The sequence below is a fragment of the Phalangium opilio genome, unplaced genomic scaffold (assembly GCF_054372755.1).
Source record: "Phalangium opilio isolate 3A_F unplaced genomic scaffold, DU_Popi_V2 ptg000009l_1, whole genome shotgun sequence".
NCBI lineage: Eukaryota > Metazoa > Arthropoda > Arachnida > Opiliones > Phalangiidae > Phalangium > Phalangium opilio.
The window spans coordinates 3,400,017-3,413,587 of NW_028324146.1; the positions used below are offsets into that span (position 1 = coordinate 3,400,017).

At 39.7% G+C, this 13,571-nt stretch overlaps 2 protein-coding genes across 8 annotated transcripts; both read left to right on the plus strand.

Moving 5' to 3' along the window:
• The first annotated feature begins 517 nt into the window (after nucleotides 1-517).
• Nucleotides 518-5,034, plus strand: LOC149713213 (uncharacterized). Of its 6 annotated transcripts, XM_089847344.1 has the most exons (8): nucleotides 518-710; nucleotides 769-1,782; nucleotides 1,859-1,938; nucleotides 2,005-3,427; nucleotides 3,522-3,632; nucleotides 4,044-4,068; nucleotides 4,182-4,258; nucleotides 4,539-5,034. In XM_089847344.1, exons 4-7 carry the CDS (start codon nucleotides 3,408-3,410, stop codon nucleotides 4,230-4,232), a joined length of 207 nt encoding a protein of 68 aa, XP_089703470.1. In that variant the 5' UTR covers nucleotides 518-710; nucleotides 769-1,782; nucleotides 1,859-1,938; nucleotides 2,005-3,407; the 3' UTR covers nucleotides 4,233-4,258; nucleotides 4,539-5,034. The 6 variants fall into 6 exon arrangements, with proteins under 6 accessions (XP_089703470.1, XP_089703434.1, XP_089703461.1 ...); XM_089847308.1 differs by lacking the exon at nucleotides 4,182-4,258 and having other exon boundaries at nucleotides 2,005-3,446; XM_089847335.1 differs by having other exon boundaries at nucleotides 4,182-5,034.
• LOC149713214 (uncharacterized) lies at nucleotides 5,028-12,317 on the plus strand. Of its 2 annotated transcripts, XM_089847285.1 has the most exons (3): nucleotides 5,028-7,955; nucleotides 8,134-11,432; nucleotides 11,738-12,317. In XM_089847285.1, exons 2-3 carry the CDS (start codon nucleotides 11,360-11,362, stop codon nucleotides 12,019-12,021), a joined length of 357 nt encoding a protein of 118 aa, XP_089703411.1. In that variant the 5' UTR covers nucleotides 5,028-7,955; nucleotides 8,134-11,359; the 3' UTR covers nucleotides 12,022-12,317. The 2 variants fall into 2 exon arrangements, with proteins under 2 accessions (XP_089703411.1, XP_089703405.1); XM_089847279.1 differs by having other exon boundaries at nucleotides 5,028-11,432.
• Nucleotides 12,318-13,571: the final 1,254 nt, after the last annotated feature.

Below are 13,571 nucleotides of genomic sequence, written 5' to 3' on the forward strand. Positions count from 1 at the left end.
TGTAGAAAATTTGTCGTTTATTTGTCTTAAAAATTGAAATAAAATGTTGCTGTAAAAACGATACACGAAAAAACTTAAGTTTTGGGGGTTTATCTATGATTGTCAGTCTAAGATGTTTTTCTAATAGAAATAGAAGTCTTTTTTATCTATTTGTAACAAATTTATACCAGAGGTCAAGGGTGATTCGTTGTGTGAGTTGAAGTGAAAGCCTTTGTAACCGAAAATAATTTACTCTCGAATTGTACGCGGACCCAAATGGTCACAAGTTTTAGCTCGCTCCAAAAGAGCCCAAGTATAAGCTACAAATTAGTAAATGTAATTTAATTTGTTTAAACCAGATTTACAATTAAATCAGTTATCCTTGTTTTTAAAAATCATAGATTTTATTTGACTTCAACTATAATTAATGAATTTTTCAGTCGTTTCCAAAAGTTCATGAAAATGACTTTACTAATTCCACATCACCAGGAAAATCTGAAGAATATGTCCCAGGTTTTGTTTATTAGGCAATTATTAATTAATTGAAGATATGAAGGTATATAAGTACCCCCTTAATGTTTTGACGATTAAACTGAACATCACCTAACCAAATGTGATGCACATGGCGATTATGTAAGACGGATATTACTTACTTTATCCATTTTATCCACACTTTTACCTAAATGCGACTCATCAATTGTTCTAAGGATTATCTTGTTCTACGACACGTCGTAAGTGCTGTTAGCATGTTTTTTCATAATGCTCTACTAAATTTTTTTTATTCCTTAGTGATACACTCCTGATGTAAACGGTTTCAACGTTAGTTTTGGACGACAACAGCTGTTTCCTAATACAGACGTATGCGTATAGGTAAAAGTGATATTCGTAAATGTGTCTAGATCGATGCAAAAATTCGGTTTATTAAGCTCTCACGGTATAGAAGTAATTAATCTATTAAAATTTAAAGAGCTATTTTAATTTCAAACTGAACATGGAATATTGCTTAAACAACGTAAACTACAGCCACTCAATTTTTGAAATCAAACCGGAGCCATGTTTTCATTTAACAAAACTATCATTAAACCAATTTTTTACTGGGATAATTACTTGATCCATTATTGATGTTTTAATCAGGTTTGACTCTAGTTTTTCAAAGGTAATGAAGTAAGCTCGATATAGTCTGAAATTTTATGTTTGATGGTCGGTCAATCAGTCAGTTACTTTGATTTGAGATAATTTGATAAATTACAGGTTAAAACGTGTAATTTGGTGGTAAAAGTAGATCCAGTAAGTGAAATTTCAGACTTCTACATTTACACTCCTCTATGCATAGTATAAGAGACCCGCCATTAACAAAAGGCAAGAGGCTTCGAGTGGGTTTCCCTTCACCAACCTTAGTGAGCTTGACTTCTTTCTAGTGTTCAAGCCTGTCTCCTGCAGGCAAGAGAGGTAAAAGTTAAGACGGAGATAAACATTAGGTACTTTTAGAGCCGTTTTAATTTTCACTGGTTTATTTTATACAAGCCAGCATCAAGACGAGAGAAATTTTTTGGTGCTTTTAGAATATTTTGTTGGACGTATTTCCTTCATACAGGGCAGAATCAATTAGTAGGAAAACTTTTAGGGGTTTTAAGTTTTTTCTAATCATTGTCGGGGTTCCAAGAACCCCTTGACGAATTTAAAAATTCTTCCTCCCCCCGGAAGTAGGATAAAAAGTTTCAAAGGAAAAATTGGTTGACGTCAAATTATTATTTGGTTTCTGGATTTTTATATCAAAATTTTATGAAACTTCATTTGAAATGGGTATATTTCGCGATCAAAGTTTTCATGTCATCATAGCTAAATCTGGTAGAAAATTGATTAGTCTTTTTGTTTGTAGATATAATATTTTTCATTTCAAGTACGAGATAGAATATATAACTAAAAGCTAAATGGTAAAATTTCCAATAAATTCGAATGGTAATTTAAAATTTGATAATGTCTAGATTTGCACATGTAGGGGCTAACTGTGCGATATATTTTTAGGTGGATAGAGAAATGGAAATTCACTGACGAAAAATATGAATACCAGCTTAAAAGAAATAAAAAACTAAAAGCATTCCCGTGTTTCATCAACGTGATCTATATTTCACCTTCACCTGGTTGAGCTCTCGTTATAGAATTCATTTGAATTTCACGTTTTCCAATATATAATTTTGCATGTGACTAGAGAAATGGAAATTCGCTGTCTAATAATATAAATCCCACCTTCAAAAACTGAAAGCATTCCCGTGTTTCATCAACGTGATCTATATTTCACCTTCACCTGGTTGAGCTCTCGATATGAAATTTATTCGAATTTCAGGTTTTTTCAATATATAGTTTTGCATGTGACTAGAGAAATGGAAATTCGCTGTTTAATAATATAAATTCCACCTTCAAAAACTGAAAGCATTCCCGTGTTTCATCAACGTGATCTATATTTCACCTTCAAAAACTGAAAGCATTCCCGTGTTTCATCAACGTGACCTATATTTCACCTTCAACTGATTCAGCTCTCGATATGAAATTCATTCGGATTTGAGGTTTTTCCGACATATAGTTTTGCATGTGACTAGAGAAATGGAAATTCGCTGTCTAAAAATATGAATTTCATCTGGAACGAACCTACGTCAACATGACCTAGTTTAGCTCTCCTAAACAACTTCAAGGGTATATTTGAAAGGGGAACGAAGCGGGGGGCAACCGTAACTTCCCTAGTGCTAAAACTCTTCTATCACTAGTTGATCGACACACGTACTTCAGTCAGTATATATTGAGGAGGTGACGAGACATATATCACGTTAAACCTTCAACACTGAGCCTCGTCGAACTTCACGGACATCTTCTAAAGGTAAGCTATGCCCCGGGAACACTAGTATGAGAGGCGGGGGGCGGATATGCTTTTATGAGTCTGACTGTGACTTTCAATGGTCTTGGTGGATGAAGATTAGTAAGTTGATGATGATGCTTGAGCGGCTATGAATCTTGGGTCACTTTAACTTGCACCTGATCTGGGTGGGCGGCTAAGCTTCTTTAGTGACTTTTACTTGCACTGGGTCCAGATGGATGAAGACCTCTAAGATGCTGATGTTTGGGCGGCTATGCTTCTTGGGTGACTTTTACTTGCGCTGGGTCCGGGTAAATGAAGATCAGTAATATGATGATGCGAGGGCGTCTTCACTTTGTGGGCAACTAATGTGCGTTTTTAGTGGTCAATGTTTGCACTAGTTTATTGGTGCAAATTATGCTACCCTTCTCTCTCATATTTCATGTGCCTCAGTGATTGTGAAAGGTGATGGCGTTGTATGACATTGGTAAACATGGTCCGAGAGCCGGGTAACATGTCCCGGTTGCACATCACCGTCAGAAATTGGCGACACTTCTCTATGTATCTTTAATACACACCTATGGATAATGTCAGAACCAGGTTACCCAATGAGATTTTAGTGCGAGAGCTAGAATAGACGTAAACTTTAATTGGTAAAGCCATTTGTTAATGATACATTTTAATTCTTGAATAGATTTCATTGCGAAGCAATTCTGATCTTAGGACGAAATGAACGGATTCACTGCTTGCGTTGTTCTTGGTTTCACCGTCATCATAGTATTCCAAGTATCTGCTCAAGGACCAGGTATAGCTTTATATATTTACTGTATGAGGTTAGCTCATTCGCGAATGAAACATGGCGTTCCATGACAAGGCTTGTGTTAATTCATACTATGAAAACTTTACAATTATCGCAAATCGTGTTTGTAATAGTATAAGCGTATCATGAATGCATCTATAAAGTTGTCGAGCTTTTTAATTAGTAAATCGACTTGTCACAGTCAAAAGTTATACTTAAACGTTAGAGACCTTGTCTTCAGTGAATTTTAAAATCCCACCAATTAATTAATCCCTTGCATGCACTACTTGCGACGTTCAGATTAGTTTCAAACGATTTATAAGATCCTAATAAAATTCCTGACATCGGCGTTGGTGTTTCAGAGGGTAACATTTACCCTCGAAAACTACTTTATTAAAAGCAATTTAAATTTTACAGGCCAAACTCCACCAACATGTACTGCGTGAGTATAATTTATAATTTAGGCACTGGTCAGATAAAACCGAGTGCCACATCGAAAGGACAACGAAACGATTATTTTCTCGTTTGATTCCCATACATAACCTCTAATTGAAGCCAATCGTAGCGGTAACGTTTCTGTGTGGGCCTATACATTTTCCTCCATGATATCCACTACAATCTGGCTTTGCTGGGTAATTTAGCTACTTGTGTATCTAATTAAAAATAGAAAAACTTAAGAACTTTAAGTCAATTAAAGTGCGTGCTATACCGTCAGAACTGAAATTTGAACCCAAAACAATCGTAAGGGTTGTGTGAATCAAAAGCTTTGGTGTGTCTTCATTATAAAAATATATTTTTTAATTTTTTTAAAGCGATTAACATTATAGCAGTAGAATCATAAGAAATCACTTAAGTTAATTTTTTACCTTCCCGTTAAAGTATATAATCTTCACCAAGGATGTTTTTATACAGTATGGGTACAACTGGAAAATTGCAGCTCGGATTAATTTGTCTACTCGACTCTGTTCAACAATCCGGGTCAAAGGATGGGAAAAATGTTAATAAAACTGTGGCAGATCTTCAAGCTTTGCTAACTTCATCTCCAGAAGATTTCAATGCAAATTTAATATCCACTCTGATCGAAGCTTTGCGGCTTTTGGGGAGCATTCAAAGAGTTTAATAATTGTTATAAAAATAAAATATAGAAGAATATTTCAAATTTCTTTGTTTCTCTGTAACAATTGAAAAGCCATTTTTAAAACTCCATTAACGGCCATTCTCAAAAAACAAAATTATTTTATTAATTATATATTCTGCTTACCGTTCATACTAAACATGAAAACTGTTTACGAAGTTTAGAGATCACTTTAATTAATAGTTAGCGCAAGTGAATATTTACTTTCTTCAGTAGCTCTTTAAACTTGAATGCACTATCTTGTCAAATATATTCCACGGCCCCGTTATTTCAATCAAAAATTATCCGTTATAAACGTATGTTGGCGGAGCCATTGCCAACTGTACAAGTTCATCGTGAACTAACCAAACGACAAACTTTCGCCGAAACTGTTTATCATCATCGCTTCTCTAGGCTGGTAAGTACAACTGGAAAATTAAAGGCTCAGCTTTAAGCGAGATTCATATTTTAAAAGTGTTTTCCCAAAAACGTTTGAAAATATCTTTTTAACTTCGATACTAAGCACGGGTAGTTTATTTTGTGTCGTAAGGTGATAGGGTCAGTGTGGAGAGACGTTGGGGGGGGGGCTGGGTAGATACTAATTTTATGCGGGAGCTTGGAGTAAGCAATTTGGGCCTTTTGTAAAAATTGGGTATCGGTAAAAAATGAGGGGACCAAATTGGTGAACAATAGTCAAGGGGGAGGGACTTTTGCCTCGAAGTTAGCGCTTCCTAAAGCACCAGAGTGTTACTGATTTCAATATGTTTCTTTCTTTTTGGTGTTCTGGATAATATTTGTGTTGGTAAGATCAGATCTAAGTCAACCTTAGCATTTATTAATAGTTCATAAAAATTGTTACAAGTTCTATCCTAAGCAGTCGTCTAGCGAGCGAGAGACGCGCGAGAGTCTGTGCTAGGGCTGTATATAAGCATGCATGAAAACTGGACAGCCAAAATGAAAGGGCTGGACGGAAGCTATAGCACCGAAACATCTTCCCTTTTTTTCTTGAACACCAAAAACCCATAAAATAATACAAATAAAAAATAAAAAACCATACAAAAAATAAACAAATCACGCATGATTACATGACAAAGTCCTTGAGGCGTGCAGGGAGACGTGGCTGGCGACGGGGACGGGAGGCCAAACTGGGAGGAGTGCCAGGCCGTGGCGGAACTGGATTGAGGGAAGCTGTGGTGGAAGGAGACGGGGTTGAAGACGACGGCGAGGGAGAAAACGGGCGAGGTGGAGTAGAGGGAGGGAGAGGAACCTGGCGCAGAGGGAGACGGCGCCGCCGGATGGGAGGAACGACAACGAAAGGTGGCGGGCTGGAGCCGCGGGGACGGAGGTTGGTCATGATGGGTGGAAGGCGTAACTCCTGAGAAACTGCATCGAAGGGCGTAGAAGCGGGAAGTAAAACAATCCTGTTGCGGCGGTAAGTGCGGTCTCCAATCCGCACCAAGTACGAGCGTTCTGCCACTTGACCTATGATGAGGCCCTTGGACCAGGTCGGATTCTTGCTAGACGGAGGCGGCTTGACCCAAACGGGATCACCTTGTGTAAGAGTTGAAAGCTAGCGTGTGCGTTGGTCGTAGGTCAGCTTAGTCGTCTGCCGTTTGTCGTGGAGGGTAGCGGTGACGTTTCTGACGACCTGCGGTTTGAGATGTGGTTTAGCCATGGGCAGTTGGGATCTGGTCTGACGGGACATCAGTCGTTGTGCGGGTGACGCGTGGACGGCTTCAGTGGGCGTGTTGCGCCATTCGAGCAGGGCAAGGTAGAAATCTTACTGGGTGTGTTCGAGTTTTTTGAGGAGAGTCTTTGCGACTTTGATTGCAGACTCAGACTCGATGAAGCTACGAAGAGCTGTGAGATTTTCGGGAGGCTTCATCTCCACTACCGCGTTGATTTTCGCTGGATCAGGTTTGACGCCTTCCGCGTAAAGTATATGGCCAATGTAGGTGACTTCCGGGAGGCGCAGGCGCAGCTTGGCTTTATTCAACCTTAAATTCTTTGCACGAGCTCTGTCTAGTAGCCGGATCAGATTTTTGTCGTGATTACGAGGTGTCTAATCCATGGTATCGCCATATCCTAAAACGAGAATGTCATCGTATATGTCTTCAACAACTCCAGGGAGACCTTCCAAGAGTTCGTGCTGGCGCCTCTGAAACTCCTCGGGAGCCGTGAATAGGCCAAACGGCATTCGTAGCCACTTATACCGACCGAAAGGCGTCCAGAATGTGGTCAGCTGGCTGCTTTCCGAATCCAACTTGACATGCCAAAATCCATCCTTGGCATCAAGGACGGAAAACACTTTGGCATTGTTTAATCGTGGGAATATTTCCTCGATGGTAGGAAGCGGATAGTTCGGCCGCTCTAGAGCGCTGTTTAGATCCTTCGGATCAAGACAAATCCTGATCCCTGTCCGGCGAACAGCAACCATGCTGGAGATCCATGGAGTTGGTAGGGTCACCTTTTCAAGGACCCCGCGAGAGACCAGGTCAGCGATGTGGGTTTGTAGTTCCTCGCGCAAGGCTACGGGGACCTTGCGCGGACGGTGCTGGACTGGGGCAATAGTGGGATCGACTTCAAGATGACAATCGCGTCCAAGCATCCCAGACCTTCGAATACATCCGCGTACTCCTTGAGAATGGGATCTTTATTAAGATCATGGACCGTAGGACTCGAGTCCACCTGGATAGACATTAAACCCAGGACAATACAGCTGACAGCGCAATGTGTAACGTTGCCGCAGGTCCGCCACAGTCAGATTAACAAACCATTGTTTACCTTTGCCATTTACCAGTGAGATGTCCTCGATAGTATAGATGGAATCGTAGGAAGACTCAGCGTAATTGGCATCTGCTAGATGGTGGAGTTTGGCATTCTTTTTAGACTTGGTCGTGGCCCTCTGCCGACAGAATTTGGCAAAGTGATTCTGGGTGCGAAATTTGGAGCACGTAGCACCATAGGCGGGACACATGGTTCGTTCCACAAAAATAACAAGGTTTTCTGAGTATCAGTGCAGAGGATGGAGTATTGCGTTGCTGGGAGCGGTGAGATTTAGCGGCAGTGGCAGCGAAAGGCATATTAGCGGTCTTGCCCCATGTGTCGGCGTGTTTTGGACCGCGTGAATATCCGGGGGAACGTCAGATTTATTTATAGGAGTACGTAACTGCTGGTCGGCAAGTTCGTTTGTGCGGCAGATGTCGATAGCAGTGGTGAGTGTAAGATTTGACTCTCGTATTAGCTTGGACTGCGTCTGGGAGTTGTTGGTGCCCAAAACGATGCGATCCCTGATAAAAGTATCAAGGAGAGCACCAAATGAGCATGCCCGAGAGAGGGTGCGCAGTCTATGTACATACTGATCTATGGTTTCGTCTGTATTTTGATTTGCAGAGTAGAACAAAAACCTTTCGTAGATGACGTTTGTTTGTGGTTCAAAATGAGCGCTTAGGGCTGTGAGAAGCCCTGTGGTTGTGGCAGATTGCACTGGGGTGAGAGGCAAAGTCTGGTAGATTTGGAAGCAATCTTTACCCATGACCGAGAGGAGAGTAGCCACGAGCCACTCTCACAGGATCCGTCTGGTGATCCAGTCCTGTAGCGATTTCGAAGTTAAGCCATTGTGAATGAAAAAACTTCCAAGGTTTAGCCACTTTTCCAGGCGTAGTATCAACGGGAGTAGGAGGCGGTATAGATGCGGCAATCACTGACGGTAAGGGTGCGGCTCCTTGCGCCATGCCTTTAGTTGGCAACGCCCTAGTAGAAACCCGGAGTGCGCGAGCGCGGGAGATGAAGACCGAGGCTTAGTTCCGCACGCGTGTGAGGACGTTTGTCCGCGTTTGTCGAATACGTTAAGTTGTGTAACACCTAACTCACCCCATTTCTGGCACCATGTTTCTTTCTTTTTGGTGTTCTGGATAATATTAGTGTTAGTAAGATCAGATCTAAGTCAATCTTAGCATTTAGTAATAGTTCATAAACATTGTTACAAGTTCTATCCTAAGCACTAAGCAGCCGTTTAGCGAGCTGTATATAAGCATGCATGAAAACTGGACAGCCAAAATGAAAGGGCTGGACCATGAACGCTGGATCTCTAAAGGGACCGGAAAACGCCCGCCTTCCACTGTACAAACCGAGTCCTCTCTAGCATAGCGTCGGGGGAAGGGATGGGGGTTGTGAATTTGGGAACACTCAAGGCCATTCGGTCTTTTGTGATTCTGAATAAACCTATTGAAAAGAAATTTAAACGACCTTGGCCGTACCCGTTTTTTTTATTTATTTTTTTACAAAGCAAACGTGCTATAGAGAAAAATCTATTCCGTTTACCAGTCCCTTTAGAGATCCAGCGTTCATGGCTGGACGAAAGCTATAGCACCGAAACACAATAGACCATTCCATTCATTACGGATACGGACGAGAAGCATACACCATAGGTGGCGGTGGAGCCCGCCTTGATGCGTTATTTCCCTCGCGTCAAGAAACACCGTCAGATGCAGCGCATTTTCGCTACCTAGCCTAACTTGTGTGGTGAACAACGTCGTCTGGCGTTGCCTCTTGGCACGAGGGAAATGACCTAAGAGGGCGTCATCCCGCCTGTGTGTTTTTTCTTTTCAAGTAATTAATGGAAAGGTCTGAAGAACTTAATTTCATCAGGAGTAAGATAAGACTAGAAGTAAAGAGCTCTAGCGTTGGTAGTAGATCTTGACACTTGACGACAAATTTGAGGATTTTATGCCGCTTCCATCGCGCCTACACTAGAGAGGTTAAAATTGGTCGAGTTCCAAAACATTTCCTACCCCCGTCCCTCTCAACCTAAAGCCGCGGAACACGGACGCGGGTGCTTGAATCTAGTTCGGCCGTCTGCCGCCGCGAGTTTTCACGTTTTGGAGGGAAAATTCAGAAACCGCTACCAGAGGGCCAACCGTTGGTGTGTTATCAAGAACATTCACTTTCACTAAGAGAAGAATTTGGTTAGCTCAGTACTTCTAGTCTCATCTTACTTCTGATTTCATGTATGATTATGCCTAAGTAAAATGAAATCGTGATTTCTGGAGTTTGATTGGTCAAGGGAATTTTTCGAAATCAAGAACAAAACTTGGCGCTTGAAAGAAATAGTCCAAGCACACAACGTTAAATTCTCCTTTGGTTGAACAGCTACGGTCTAAAGGACATCCCGGTCATTTACCTCGGGGCAAGCAATTAATCATAAAAACATTACAATCAGTATCCCGTCATATTTTCGTTACCTAATCTCAGAAACAATACTGGAAATAATGATTATTTTCTAATTCGTTCTAAGTAACACCTGGCTGGAAATACAGGTGACGTCACAGGCATAAAGGTCAGTACTCATTGCAAAGGAATCGTGAAACAATTTTTTCTAGTTGTTAACTGATAAACCCTTGCTAATCACGATGCATAATTAATAGTTAAATTGAATTTCCCCAATAGACCCATTTCCAAAGTAAAATAGAATCTGGTATTTGAGCACCTTGTTTTCATAAGACGGAGCATCCGGTTTGTGAACTACAAAGACAGCAGCTTGAAGGAGAGAGTAGTTATAGCATTGTTTCTGTACCCCCACCAAGAAGTTATATCTAGTATCTCAGAGATACTGATATAACTTCTTGCCCCCACCTACGGCACCATAGTCCACCCAGCATCCTCAGCGGTTAGGTAGGGTCGTACAGAACGAAATTGTAAAGGACGCTCACTCTATCTTAAAATAGAAGCTACTTCTCATACAAATAAAATAGAAGCTACTTCTCATACAAATAAAAAAGAAGCTACTTCTCATACAAATAAAATGATGCTACGCGGCAGCACTTAGCAATGACCTACAGTCATAATTTCCAATACATCTCACCTGAGCGAGTCACCTCCCTTATCCCTGGCAGCAGGTATGACTTCTAACATTAAGTATCCCTATCTAAAGCCCTTGGATTAACATACCACCGGATGTTATACCTTTATCAAGCAAATGGTACTGCACACTAGCTCCTATTGTAAAAGGTTCTATTGCGTTACTAAACTAGTTTCAGATATAATTAGTTTTTAATTACGAAGAAAGTCAATCAAAGAGCTGAACCTCGTCGTTTTCTCGGGGTTTCAAGATGGCCTTGACCAAAATGTTGTTATTATTGGCGATAACTTTAATTAAAACAGGTTAATTGTATTAAAAACGAAACTTTGTTAACGCTACTTTGTTAATTATCCCTTTAAATCGCGCTCCATTGTATTGTCATATTTATCCCTTCCCCTAAAAAGTGATTCACCTCGACAATCTAGCGCTGATCCAAAACCGTTCGTACTCATTATTTCCCTGGAGTCTAGACAGGTTAGTACAACTACAACGTAAAGCGGAATCGCGTTGAAAAACGTGAACATTCATATCTCTGTAGAGCTTGGAATTATTTATTCACGTTATTTTACCTTTACCCGTACTTGAGAGTTATCCACTGAAGTTTTTTGTTAAAATTAATTCTAAGCGACAACTTTATTTTATAACTAATCACAAGTAAAAATAGAAGAGAGTATTATAGTCTTTTCTATTTTCGCCTTTTTAAAAAGGTTTTGGACTCGAGAGCATTCACATTTACAAATATTCAATTCTTTACATAAGATGATGTCGTTCAACCGCGTCTTTGTTATTCTGATGTTGGTCAAGCTGAGCTGCTGCTTGGAAGGGAGATACCGTGAGTATATTTAACTCGAATATCACATCAAATTTCAAATTTCTATTCATAAAACCTTCATAGACAAAATTGGCATATAATATTTCCATAAATATCTATACAAAAATGTATATATCGGCAAAACGTGTTACGTATTTGTTAAAGCGGGTTTAACACGGCTTTGCCTGTCCGTGGTTAGGTGGTCTGAGGTTGAACGCGGCAAATATACATTTATCCCAACATGGAAAACTTTGGGAAACACTGCAAAGTGTATTGGAAACATTACCGCGTTGGTTATTATTTACATTAAGTTTACTTTAACTCAGGTTGTAGCGAGGAAAGTGGGAAACTCTGTACAAATGAGACGCTGAAATGCCCGCTGGAAACGGACGTGGAATGTATCAAGGGCAGTGAAGTGAAACCAGCAACCCCAGTGACCTTTTACTGTCTTTGTGTTTGCAAAGACAGTAGATATTGCAAGGATTTCCAATGTCCCGATGAAAATAAACCTTACCCCTATTGCAGCGTAAACGATCACGACCAGAAATCGACTAAACTAGACAAGAAATTAATCAACGATGGATTCTGCTCCTGTAGGTCACAGAAATAGTACTTTACCCCTGCACTGCCCGGCTTTCCCCTATAACTGATGATATACAATAACCCTTCATATTTCCAGTTAATGTTAAATATCTTGTACTGTTAGAACACTATTTATATTGATTTAAAGCACTCCACTAGTAGTGTTAGAGTATAGAGTACACTACGACCGTTTGAGATGATGCGTACAATAATAGACAGTGTGTACATTCGTAATAAATATTATATGGCTTTTGACTTGATCGTGTTAAGTTAGGACGATGGAAAATTGATGTATTTTGAAATAAACTGGTATGTGGTAAAAGTGTTTGCAAGTATTTATTTGAAGTTGATTAGAAAAGGGAATCCTTTCATGTTCGAATTTCATGTACTTTAGGCTTGGAGGACAGAGATCAATTGGATTAGTAATGTTCCTGGTCTAAAATGTGCACCAAACAAAGTCTCCCATAGTGCCTCGCGCACGCCCCTACCCTTTAGCAAGGGGATTGTTAATCGCTGCCGAGTAGCGCCATTTAAAAATGGAAGCTAGTTTTCTCGAATTAGCTTCCATTTATAAAACATAGAGAGACACATCCCCACGCACACACACCCTCACATACACCCTCACACCCCCCCACACACAGGGCATTGTCGACGTTTTTTGTACCCTACTATCCTACCGAAACACCGAGGATGCTGGGAAGATTTCAGTATCGTGGAGGGGGTACATAGGCTACGTTACAGGTATATGGAGGTTTCTACTCTACCTCACCAATTTTCTCCCAGTTTTAGGAATAAATTCAATCCCGTTGCGAATCGTGACTTCTGAAGTCAGCCAATTTATTTAATAGTATCGCGGTATTATGAAATCAGGACCAAATCGAACTTTGGGAAACTTTGGGGTTTTAAAGAAATAGTCCAATCACCAGTAGGCCTAATTTAGTTTCCAACTAGGATATGATAGTACTGTAATATTTACAGCTGCCTAGCGAACGAAATTCAACGCTGAATGATGATGATAGTTGTACAAAAATCACGTTGTAATAAGCATTTTGTAACCTTCATATGAAACCAGCTAACACGCGATGTTACAAATTGCCTTTACATTGAATGTCACGTTTCAAAAGCAAATTTTTATTTGCGTAATACACTGAAACAAACATCTTTTCAAAATATATATATAGTAATTTAAAATGAAAAGAGTATAAATACTATTCAAAGTCATGACATCGAGAACTAATAAGTTTTAATTGCTATATAATTAAACTGTCTTGTTCTTATTCAGTACCATACATTAACGTGAGAAAACAATTTCGAAAAATATATCAATCTTTTCTTCCATTTATTTATTATTATTTTTAATGTGAAATAGTTTTAGGGAGAATTATTATTTAGCTTTTGTTGCAAGAGATGGCTCGATTTTATATAATATGAATTATAACTTTACTTTTGTTAAAATTTTAAAAAAAATTACGCATAGTTCTTTAAAAACATCCTAATAGTTTTTTGTTACAATAGGAAAAGTTATTTGCAGTAATAAGTACACTAATCAAAACAATAGAGCTTTAAATTTTTCGTCAC

Bases quoted from the DNA above. Each gene is read 5' to 3' on its own strand.
- LOC149713213 (XM_089847298.1), top strand. From the start codon at position 3,557: ATGAACGGATTCACTGCTTGCGTTGTTCTTGGTTTCACCGTCATCATA. The intron at 3,633-4,043 runs GTATAGCTTTAT...TAAATTTTACAG, and splicing joins AGTATCTGCTCAAGGACCAG to GCCAAACTCCACCAACATGT. The intron at 4,069-4,538 runs GTGAGTATAATT...GTTTTTATACAG, and splicing joins ACTCCACCAACATGTACTGC to TATGGGTACAACTGGAAAAT.
- LOC149713214 (XM_089847279.1), top strand. From the start codon at position 11,360: ATGATGTCGTTCAACCGCGTCTTTGTTATTCTGATGTTGGTCAAGCTG. The intron at 11,433-11,737 runs GTGAGTATATTT...ACTTTAACTCAG, and splicing joins CTGCTTGGAAGGGAGATACC to GTTGTAGCGAGGAAAGTGGG.